Raw genomic sequence first — 12,683 nt, 5'->3', positions numbered from 1 at the left:
AGAAAAAAAAAAAATTGGGGTACTCGAAGACACAGCCCTAGAAACTAGCTAAAATGAAACCTCAAAGGGCCCAAATATGTGAAAATGAACCTCCAAGAAGGGAGAGTGGGGAGAAAGCTTAAAAAAAATAATGATTAAAATTTTCTAAAACTATATCCAAAGATCAAAGAAACTCAATGAGCTACATGCACAAGAAATGAAGAAAACTATGATATATTATCTGCCTTTTAGTGAGATGTTAAAGGAAATACACCCCACCACTTACAGAAGAGTCTGCTACCAAAACTGAACTTGATTTTGGTGACACGCTACTCTCCCAGAAATACAGGGGATAGAATAAAAGTTCAATGACATTACAGGATTCAATCAATCAAATTCAGATATGGAAAGTCTATCAGACAAATGACTCTAATTCTTCAATGAATAAAAGATATAAACCAATTATAGTGTGTGAAGGTTGTCTGGATCCTGATATGAACAGACCAATTATAAAATGGCATTTATGAGGTAAACAGAGAAATGTTGATTACTAACTGCACATGATACATAATATTAAGAAACTGTTTATGTTTAAAGTATTTTAATAGTATTGTGATCATGTTTTTAAAGGCCTTATCTCTTGTTATACATAGACAAGTATTTCTGGGTAGAACTATATAATGCCCAGGTTGAAGGTGAGGGTAGAGGGTACAAGTGGAACAAAATTAGCCTCATATTGATGACTGATGAAGCTGGGTGTGACGGCAGGCTTTTTACACTGCAAAGAATAAAGGAGGCTCTCTCTTCTCTTGTGTATGCTTGAAATTTTCCTAAGTTAAAGGTGTTAAAAAGCACTTTAAAGGAAAGGCAAGAGTCAAACTCAAAAAAAAATAAAACGAAGACAACTCCAGAAGATCACTAAGCAAAAACTGGGTTTTACTCAGCCGTAAAATCATGTAAGACTCAGTTTTTCATTCTTTGGCATTGGGGACATAATTAGGGAAATTTCTCAGAATTCAAGAAAATGCGTTTCCAGTTTGCAAGGATTTACCTAACACCCAGCAAAATAAAATAAAACAGACTCACATCAAGATAGACCCTCATGACATATCACATCCCTAAGAAAAAAGATTCTAAAAAATTGATGGAGGGATCAAACAAGTCACAGGTCACACAAAAGAGATCAGGAATGAACTTGTTGAACCTGAACTTCTCAACAGCCATAAGGAAGACAGAAGAAGCTGGAACACTGCCTTCCAAACTCTGAAGAAAATACATTCCCAACCTAGAATCCTATCAATGAAGTATCAGCATAAAGATATTTGCAGAAATACAAAATTTCAAAGCACAAAGAGAAAAGATCAAGTCAACTGCTGGGTGGTAAAAAATCAAGCTGGCTCCAGACATCTATAGTATTTACTTAACTCTAGAACAGCGCTCCGCAAAGAGGGCCAGGCACTGGAGCTGGCCACCATGTGCCTCTAGTTCCTGACCAGACAAAGACAGACATTAAGAGTACGTGTTTAGAAACTTTGATACCATTTAGGTAGAGTACTTTTATGTCTGTTCAGTCTAATAATAAAAAATGTGGGCTTGTATTCTATAGTTTTCTTTTTCATCTTATTTTCTAATTATATTTTTATTATATTATAGAAGTATCTGATCCCAGTGAACTGTAAATAAAAATATAAATCAAGCAAACAAACAAAACACTGACCCTTTAACACAGATCATTAGGAAGCACTGCTCTGGAGGACATGAAGCAATACTGCAAAATCCCAAGGAAAATACACACCTGAATTATTTTATATTTGAATACAATGCCATTCAAGAACAAAGGGGTGACACAGACATAGAAAAAAACTTATGGTTACCTCAGGGGAAAGGAGGGTAGGAAGAGATAAATTAGGAGTTTGGAATTAGTAAATATATGCTACTGTACATAAAAAAGAGGCAACAAGGATCTACTGTATAGCATAGGAAACTATATTCAGTATCTTGTAATAAACTATAATGGAGATGAATCTGAAAAACTGATACATATATATATAAAACTTTAATGGCAGAAAGTGAAGAGGAACTAAAGAGCCTCTTAATGAGGGTAAAAGAGGAGAATGAAAAAGCAGGCTTAAAATTCAACATTCAAAAAATGAAGATCATGGCAGCTGGTCCCATCACTTCATGGCAAATAGATGGGGAAAAAATGAAAACAGTGATAGAGTTTATTTTCTTAGGCTCCAAAATCACTGCAGACAGTGACTGCAGCCATGAAATTAAGATGCTTGCTCCTTGGAAGAAAAGCTATGACCAACCTAGACAGTGTATTAAAAAGCAGAGACATCACTTTGCTGACAAAGGTCTATTCAGCCAAAGTTACAGTTTGTTTCTCCAGTAGTCATGTACGGCTGTGCGAGTTGGACCATAAGGAAGCCTGAGCACTGAAGAATAGCTGCTCTTGAACTGCAGTTCTGCAGAAGACTCTTGAGAGTCCTTGGACCACAAGGAGATCAAATCAGTCAATCCTAAAGGAAATTAACCCTAAATATGCATTGGAAGGACTGACGCTGAAGCTGAAGCTCCAATTCTGTGGCCACCTGATGTGAAGAGCCGAAACTCACTGAAAAAACCCTGATGCTGGGAAAGATTGAGGGCAGAAGGAAAAGAGGGCAGTAGAGGACGAGATGGTTGGATGACATTACCAGTTCAATAGACATGAATCTGAGCAAACTCCAGGAGATAGTGCAGGACAGGGGAGTTGGGCGTGCTTTAGTCCATGGGGTCACAAAGAGTTGGACACAGCAACTGAACAACAACATAAAAAACCAAATCACTTTACTGTACACCAGAAATTAACACATTGTAAATCAAGTATACTTCAATTAAAAAATATATATGTGTAAAAGAAAAAAATAGAGATTAAATTTCTAATGGTAAAAAAAAAAAACCAAAGAATAAAGGCATTACATATTTTTGGACTTGGAAGAATACAGGTTACACGGTTATGTAATCTGGGTACTTCATGCAGAAACTGCTGGACAACTGGATGTCAAGGAGAAAGGGCAACTTTTCCAGTCAGGAGCAGTTCAGAAAGTTTGAGGACAGATTTCTTCAAGAAAGTGAAGCTGAGAGATTATGCTACATTTGAATGTTTTGAGAGAGTTCAGACAACAGGCAGAGTTTTCAGTTGAATCATTTCTGAAGCACATAAATAATTAAACAGTCATTACAAAACAAATAAACCCAAAACTGTTATTAGCTAGTTGGGAAACAAAAGTTGTGCAGAAAAGAAGTTATTATGATTAATACATGTTTTAATATAAATGGAATAACACAATAGCCACGTGGATATTTTGATGTAAATTATTTTTAATTAATAAAAGCCTTTATTTATGAAAGAATTAAAAGTGCTGGAGGATAAATTTCAGCCAAATGAAAAAACAGTAGGCTGTCAGTCAGCACTAAATCCATTTGACCACAGACTAAAATGAGAAAAAAATATGAATCTCAGAGTATAAAATGGAAACAATAAAAATCCAAATAAAACCAGCAGAGGAAGTGGAAGAGAAAGTGGGAGATAGTAGAAGTATACTGATTTTCTCATGTTGTAGAGCCATAGGCCAAAAGATATAATTTTAAACTGAAAAATCAAGTAAAAGTGCTGTAAGCAATAATCAAAGGTATGAGGTTAACCCTAAAAAGAAATAATCAACTGAAATCAGATAGTAACTATAGAGAAGGAAAGACAGAAGAAGAAGAAATAAATAAAGTCACCATTTCTCATTTTTAGATGAAGGAAGGCAATATATAAAAAAAATTAAATCTGGTTTAAAAAACCACAAAGGCAACTATGAAAACAAAACTACAGAAGAAACGCACATTAAAAAAATAAAAGCAAACACAGACATAGAGTGAAAGAGAATCCAAAGAAGCAATAAAAACTGGAAGCATAAAAACCACACAAGAAAACCAGGACCAAGCCTATCTATCGTGCCTACTATTAAAACGGGCTAAATAAGCCCACCCATTAGAAGAAAGGCTGGATCACAAAAGCAAAATCCAATCAGCCTATTTCATCACTTCTAAGATGCATATATTTTCATATTTTAGCATCGAGGATATTGAGACATGATTTAAAACTGCCATCAGCCAGACTGCAGGTGGAGTGTCACTGCCATCATCCTATGACTCAGTCCCGAAACACAAAGTTATTGTACCTGCAGTCAAGGACCAAAGCGGAACAACAGAGCTGAAGCACGAGCACACGTGCTAAGTCGCTCAGTCGTGTCTGACTCTTTGCGACCCTATGGACTGTAGCCGGCCAGGCTCCTCTGTCCATGGGATTCTCCAGGCATTAATACTAGAGTGGGTTGCCATGCTCTTCTCCAGGAGATCTTCTCAACCCAGGGTCAAACCCACATCTCTTACAACTCCTGCATTGGCAGGTGGGTTCTTTACTACTAGCACCGCCTGAAGAAGCCCTGGGAACCGAAGCACACTTGATATCAGAGAAGTAAATGCTCGTCACTGAATAAATGACAAAAACAATCAAAGGCTTTGCAGGAAAAAGGAGCAAGGAAGCTCCCCAAAGAGACGATGCTGTCAGCTTCTGCTACTTAAAAACAGTCATAAGGACTGCCCATCACACACACACTGCAGCCAACTGAAGGCAGGACAAAGTGCAAGTCACCAGGAAGAGATGAAAGTTCAAAGCCAGGGGCCAGTGTGGCAATGCACTAACTACATGGGACTGTCTTAAGACACTAAGTTTAATTATTTCTAAGAAAAGAAAAAGAACAATGCTAAATGAACCTCCACTTACATATTTTGTGCCTGGTCAAAACTATCCTTCAGAAAGTCTTTGTTGCTAATTTATTAATCTTCTCTTGACAAGCTCAACTGAGATCTTAGGCATATTTCTATTCAAAATTACATCATCATTCAACGACATGGCTTTATGTAACATTCAGACACGAGAGTTTTTTTTAAGCTTGGTAGGAAGAACACGAGACTCTCCAGAGCGAAGGATTACTCAGCTCCCTCCTCATTTGTACTTACTACACACACCCGGGGGCAAGAAGAAATTCATTCTGCTGCACGGCTCAGCATGACTCACAAACTGCAGGCTAGCATTCTGAATGTCACTTTTATTGATCTCCATTTGATGTTCCATTTGCCTTTCCAGGAGTTGACAAATTATGTTTATGGCATTTCCCTAATAGCAGACCTTGAAAATCTGAGTTTAAATGAGCTCTGAAAAAAATATAACTAAATGAATTATCAACTAAACAAAACTATCTGGATGCACATAAATGCATTGTGATTTTAGCATTAAAATATATCTTCTCTAAGACTTCAGGGATCATGATAAAGATGCCAACATACTACATAATAGAATACATAACAGGCAGCTAAAAACTGTAAGCAACGTCAAGTCTCAGGCACAAAATGTAAACCAGTCATGTGACCACATATGAAATATAAAGCATGGTTCAAAGAGTAAAATTAGGAAAATGATTATCAAATCCTATATTGTAGAACTTAGAAGTCTGTGCAGCACTGCCAGTTCCATAATAAAAATCAAGTAACAAAGGTCAATTTATCTCAATAACTACAATTGTTCTTTTCTAACAATTTCAAAACTAAATCAATGAAAAGCTAATGCTACGTCACAGTAACAGATAAAAGGTTTGCTTTATAGAATAGGTATAATGTTTAAATGCATTTTAACACTTTCAAACATAGTTACTAAATAACACAAATGAGTTATATAATATTAAATTAGAAAACAATTATAATCTCAAGTAATAGTATGTTATCCTTAGGTCCATTACACACAAGAATAATTTGCTAGTCTCAAACTGAAGACACACTAAAAGAATAAGCAATTAATAGCATAGAACAGGTAATTTAATAAGCTTTGGTTTCAGAAAGGCAACATTTTTAATTTTGAAGAATGACTAATTTCAAACTTTTCACTCCTTAGCAAGCAAGTAAGAAAGCATAAGAACATCAGCTATAAAGTGAAGCCGTAAAATCAATCACACTACACTTCAAAAAATGTAAACTTTTACCAATCCTCCAAAACCTATTTAAATACCATATCCTTAAACTGAATCAGTTAGTGAAGGCACAAGTAATCTGTAAAGCTTCTGACCTTGCACAGTACCCAGTTTTTTCTAAGAATACTGGCAACAGAGTACATTCTTCTTTGCACTGTATTATTTTTAAATATATCTCAACTCCATTATTACTAGCATTTCAAGTTCTTTTTGAGTCCTCAACAAAGAATGAATAAATGACTGGATGGATGGAAGGATACATAAATGGACAGAGGCCTGGGAAACAAAATTCTGAGGTTTTGGATCACAGATGATTTAAGACAAGCTCTCAACAATCAGCAGTAAGATGAAATCATGGCCCCCAGGAAATAACCTTTTGAAAAAATTTTAATATTTTCATATTCTAGCCAGTGTTTTTATTTCTAATTATCATGAAATATGCATTTCAAAAATTCTTCAGTATCAAAAGCCATACTCTGGCAGTACAAAGATTTGCACAGCGGTTTAGCTCCAGGCTAAAATCTTATTATGTAAGGAAAGATCATCTAAATTTTCTTATGGAGTTTAACTGAATCACCAATATTCTTATGCAATAACATGAAATACATGCTTATCAGCTAAAAGTGATACGGTACAGTACAAAACTAAGTACACATTATGACCACAACCCCTTTGCACAGGAAAAAGGACAGGAGGAAGTATTAGAAAATGACCAAAGTGATAGCTTCAAAGGGAGAAACCATGATGATGCTTCCCTACTTTCTACTTTCTGCATTTATTCTATCTCATTATGATAACCTCATAATAATATATCTCTATATAACTTTGTTTTATATCCTTAAATTTCCTTAAATTACTACATATCATATATTAATTACTATCTGCTTTGAGTGCCGAAGAAATGATGCTTTTGAACTGTGGTGTTGAAGAAGACTCTTGAGAGTCCCTTGGACTGCAAGGAGATCCAACCAGTCCATTCTAAAGGAGATCAGTCCTGAGTGTTCACTGGAAGGACTGATGCGGAAGCTGAAACTCCAATACTTTGGCCACCTCATGTGAAGAGTTGACTCACTGGGAAAGACCTTGACGCTGGGATTGGGGGCAGGAGAAGGGGACGACAGAGGATGAGATGGCTGGATGGCATCACCGACTCAATGGACGTTAGTTTGTGTAGACTCCGGGAGTTGGTGATGGACAGGGAGGCCTGGTGTGCTGTGATTCATGGGGTCGCAAAGAGCTGGACACGACTGAGCGACTAAACTAAACTGAACTATATGCTTAAAAATACCACTTCAGAATCAGAGAGACATAAGTTTGAGTCACCGCTCAGTCATTCTAGTAGTATGAAGTTGATGAGATTAACTTAACTTCTCCAAGCCTCAATTTTCATGTAAGTAAACCACCTTGGCAGGATTAAACAGTATCTCATGGAGCAGGAAACAGCAACCCACTTCAGTATTCTTGCCTGGAGAACCCCATGGACAGAGGAGCCGGGTGGGCTACAGTCCTTGGGTTCGCAAAGAGTTGGACACAGAGTGACTTTCACTTCACTTCACATGGAAAACACCTCACATAATGCCTGGCTCAGTTGTACCCAATTTTCATTAATTCTCCTTTCAACGTTTTTCGTTGTTGGTTTAATTCCCATAAATTAAGTAGATATCAAGTTAATTCCTATAAATTAAGTAGATATCACTAAGTACTGTAGTTAACGGGCAATCAAGTTATCTTTAAAAAAGTAACCTCCATCAAAGGGCTTTAAAATCTACTAAAAGCTCAGGAAGACATTTTTAACAGATCCCAGTATCCTTTCCACTTAACCTAGATAAGACTTCAGAATCCTTCTCAACACAGCAGGCCAGGTAACCAGAAGGAGCTGTCATGTGAGTGAAAACTTGTTCATCATCAGCAACCCAGACTAGAGGCTTTGTAAGAAGCTTCCCCCAGAACATAGAGCATGACGCCTACCACAAAGGAAGGGATGAATTTTCTTCACAGGTTTATCAATAAATTAAACCTGTGGCTCAATTCCAGTTAACCCAATAAAACATTTTTAAAATGCAGATTTTTAAAGACAGATTTTATAGCTTTAAAACTTTTTAGTTCTTTCATTAATACTATTACAATAAAGAAGATTACAGTAAATCTTCATGAAACTGGATCTGGCAATGATTCTTAGCTATGATAACAAAAGCACACACAACAACAACAAAAAAAATTGAAAGATGAGACACTTTGATACACTCTTGTGGTAAAGAATCCCCCTGCCAATGCAAGAGACACAAGGGATTCAGGTTCAATCCCTGGGTTGCAAAGATACCCTGGAGTAATATATGGCAACCCACTCCAATATTCTTGCTTGAGAATCCCATGGACAGAGGAGCCTGGCAAGCCACAGTCCACGGGGTCACAAAGAGTCAGGCACGACTGAGTATGTGCAGACACACACACACATCTAGAACATATAAAGAACTCCTGCAACTCAACTACAAAAAGAGTAATGACCTTGTTAAAGTAGACAAAGGACATGAATAGACATTTCTCCAAGAAGATATATAAACGGTCAAAATGCAAATGAAAAGATGGTCAACACCATTAATATAGAAGGAAACAAAAATCAAAACCATAATGACATACCACTACACAACTGGTAGGATGGCTATCCTAGCAAAAAATAATAATAATACATGTTAGCAAGGACATGCAGAAATTGGAACCCTCCTACATTGCTGGGGGTATGTAAAACGGTGCAGCTACTGTAGAAAACAGGTTGGCAATCTCTCAAAAAACTAAACAGTATTATCATATGATCCAGTAATTCTACTCCTAGGGACACATACACAGGAAATGAAAATAGGGACTCAAACTATTTATTTATTGACCATTATTTATTTATTGACTATTACATACAACGGCCAAAAGGTGGAAACATCTGGGTGTCCACTGATGGATAGACAAGATGTGGTACACATATACAAAGGCATATCATTCAGCCATAAAAAGGATGAAGTTTTGATACATGCTACAACATGGATGAGCCTTGAAAACACTACTCTAAGTGAAATAAGCCAGACACAACAGGACAAATACAGATGATTCCACTTATCTGAAGTACCTAGAATGGCCAAATTCATAGAGTCAAAGAGCAGATAAGAGGTTATCAAGACTGGAGGAAGGTGCAACGGAGAGTTATTACTTAATAGTGACAGAATTTCTGTTTGGGGTAATGAAACACAGTGGTGATGGTTGCACAACACTGTTAATATAATGATCGCCACTTCATTCTGTCGTTTTTGAGACTGCATCCAAGTGCTACATTTCGGACTCTTTTGTTGACTATGAGGGCTACTCCATTTCTTCTAAAGGATATTGCCCACAGTAGTAGATACAATGGTCATCTGAGTTAAATTCACCCATTCCAGTCCATTTTAGTTCCCTGATTCCTAGAATGTCAACGTTTATTTCTCCACTGATCTGTAGTAGCATATTGGGCACCTACCGACCTGGGGAGTTCTTCTTTCAGTGTCCTATCTTTTTGCCTTTTCATACAGTTCATTGGGTTCTCGAGGCAAGAATACTGAAGTGGTTTGCCATTCCCTTCTCCAGTGGGCCACATTCTGTGAGACCTCTCCACCATGACCCGGCTGTCGTGGGTGGTCCCAAAAAGCATGGCTTAGTTTCATTGAGTTAGACAAGGCTGTGGTCCGTGTGATCAGAAAGGCAATGCCAAAGAATGCTCAAACAACCACACAATTGCACTCATCTCACACACTAGTAAAGTAACACTTAAAATACTCTAAGCCAGGCTTCAGCAATACATGAACCGTGACATTCCAGATTTTCAAGTTGGTTTTAGAGAAGGCAGAGGAACCAGAGATCAAATTGCCAACATCTGTGGGATCATCGAGAAAGCAAGAGAGCTCCAGAAATACATCTATTTCTGCTTTATTGACTATGCCAAAGCCTTTGACTTTGTGGAACACAACAAACTGTGGAAAATTCTTCAAGAGATGGGAATACCAGACCACCTGACCTGCCTCTTGAGAAACCGGTATGCAGGTCAGGAAGCAACAGGTAGAACTGGACATGGAACAACAGACTGGTTCCAAATAGGAAAAGGAATACGTCAAGACTGTATATTGTCTCCCTGCTTATTTAACTTATATGCAGAGTACATCATCAGGAACGCTGGACTGGAAGAAGCACAAGCTGGAATCAAGATTGCTGGGAGAAATATCAATAACCTCAGATATGCAGATAACACCACCCTTATGGAAGAAAGTGAAGAACTAAAGAGTCTCTTGATGAAACTGAAAGAGGAGAGTGAAAAAGTTGGCTTAAAGCTCAACATTCAGAAAACTAAGATCATGGCATCCGGTCCCATCACTTCATGGCAAATAGATGGGGAAACAGTGGAAACAGTGGCTGACTTTATTTTTCTGGGCTCCAAAATCACTGCAGACGGTGACTGCAGCCATGAAATTAAAAGACGCTGACTCCTTGGAAGGAATGTTATGACCAATGTAGACGGCATATTAAAAAGCAGAGACGTTATTTTGCCAACAAAGGTCCGTCTAGTCAAGGCTGTGGTTTTTCCAGTGGTCATGTATGGATGTGAGAGTTGGACTATAAAGAAAGCTGAGCGCCAAAGAATTGATGCTTTTGAACTGTGGTGTTGGAGAAGACTCTTGAGAGTCCCTTGGACTGCAAGGAGATACAACATGTCCATCCTAAAGGAGATCAGTCCTGGGTGTTCACTGGAAAGACTGATGCTGAAGCTGAAACTACAATACTTTGGCCACCTGATGTGAAGAGCTGACTCATTTGAAAACACCCTGATGCTGAGAAAGATTGAGGGTGGGAGGAGAAGGGAACGACAGAGGATGAGATGGTTGGATGGCATCACTGACTCGATGGACATGGGTTTGGGTGGACTCCAGGAGTTGGTGATGGACAGGGAGGCCTGGCGTGCTGCGGTTCATGGGGTTGCAAAGAGTTGGACACAACTGAGTGACTGAACTGAACTGAATTTGGCAAATGTTAAATATACATTTTACCACAACAAAAAATACACTAATTACTTAAAGTAAACTTAAAGGCACAGAGAAAAAAATCAACAATGGGATAATAAATTAAAAGTGACACCCCATCAGTACCTTTCCACACACTGAGATCGGGATAAAGGAGGCTGACAGCTTCGGTTATGGGCTTCCCGGGCAGCAAGTCTGGCTCCTGACAACTGAAAGATAGTATATTACCCACTTAGTAAATTATCCATCTGGCTATCATCCTAGAAAAAGTGGTATCATATTCGAACACCAAGAAGCCAGAAACTCAGGCAGTTCAAAGCTGTAAACAAGCATTCATTTCAGGGGAAAACAAAAGACATTAACCTGGGGAAACTCTAGAGCAGTTTGAAACAGTAAACAACGTATTGAAGCAATGAGAGATTAACTCACACATGGTGATCTTAACAAGTCTACAAAAGAGTGGCACACAGACTGTTTTCCAATAAACCTAACAAAGCTGAACGTTTTCTAGTCAAAACTTTCAGAAACTTGAACTGGCACTTAGCCAAGAGGATACCACGCTCATAACTGTATCTCTAAGTGCCTTCGTCAGCCATCCAATAGCTGAAGAAAGGATGTTTGATGCAAATGCTTCCCAAAAAGGGTTTTTCTAAAACACTTCCTGGAATGATCATGACCTGCATTCTTTAGGAAGAAATCTATATTTGCAAACTCAATATTAATACCTCAGAAAGTTTTAAAGGAAATTCATTCTTTGGACAGTAGTTTAAGACATCAGTAGTCAAAATAAGTTCAAAGTAAATATAAACTCCAATCTCTGGACCAAAAAAACATGGTATCTTCAGCTCTTAAGAGGTTTATCTCATATGTTCTCAACAAAATGTCACAGACATCAAAAATAAATAAATATATCCAGAAAGTTGATATACCTTTTCATCTTCCCATTGAAAAAAATTACAATCTTTTCTATCTCTACAAGCTGAGCAGGCATAAAACCTCCGTGTTTCTTCTTTCCCTTGGTCCACCTTTACAAACAGAAGAGTAGGTCCTAGTTCCATAATAAGAAAATACATGTCAAACAGTCATCGATATCAAGTTTCTAGTTTTCACCAACCTTAAATAAAATTTGTTTTAGTTTTATGCACAGGTTGTCATAATTAGATGCAATACTTTGATAACTTTTTTTTTTACCGAAAGTCACAACATTCAGGCACTGACTACTTAGGAAATATATTTTGAAAACCAGTCTCTCCAGAAAGAAAATGCTAGTGTCAGTACAGTTGCAGTCCACATGGTGAACCCGCTAGGTCCTGCCACAACAACAGAGTTCGAACAAGTGAGCACTTTGTTACCTCCGCTCAGTTATCTTTGCAGTGAAACTCTTCGCTTTTAGATTTGGACACACTATCTCTCCGCGAGTTAGAAAAAAACTGGGTCTGGTTTCTAAGCAAGAATTCATGATTTCGCGCCTCCCTAACTTGTTTTAACTAAAAATAAAGCAAATCAACAAATGAAATAGCCAAGTACTTAGCAATGGGAATTACTCAATTAACATACATCCTTTGTGCCTAGCATCTGCCTCGTCCCTTCAAAAAAGATGTAACGACGATGGAGC

The 12,683-nt window shown here is 37.8% G+C and overlaps 1 protein-coding gene across 3 annotated transcripts in view; it reads right to left on the bottom strand.

The window, feature by feature from the left end:
- Positions 1–12,683, bottom strand: part of ZCCHC4 (zinc finger CCHC-type containing 4) — a 60,771-nt gene that overhangs the window by 47,738 nt on the left and 350 nt on the right. For all 3 annotated transcript variants that reach the window (XM_055434654.2, XM_055434655.2, XM_055434653.2), the window contains exons 2-3: positions 11,998–12,116; positions 11,195–11,277 (exon numbers count right to left, since the gene is read on the bottom strand). In XM_055434654.2, coding sequence (XP_055290629.1) covers positions 11,195–11,277; positions 11,998–12,116 — 202 coding nt within the window. The remainder of the gene's footprint in view (positions 1–11,194; positions 11,278–11,997; positions 12,117–12,683) is intronic.

The sequence above is a fragment of the Moschus berezovskii genome, chromosome 5, assembly GCF_049115385.1.
Source record: "Moschus berezovskii isolate FMDL1 chromosome 5, NW_MosBer_1.0, whole genome shotgun sequence".
Taxonomy (NCBI): Eukaryota; Metazoa; Chordata; class Mammalia; order Artiodactyla; family Moschidae; genus Moschus; species Moschus berezovskii.
Note: the sequence above shows the minus strand (reverse complement) of the source record. Positions and strands in the feature narration are given on the sequence as shown.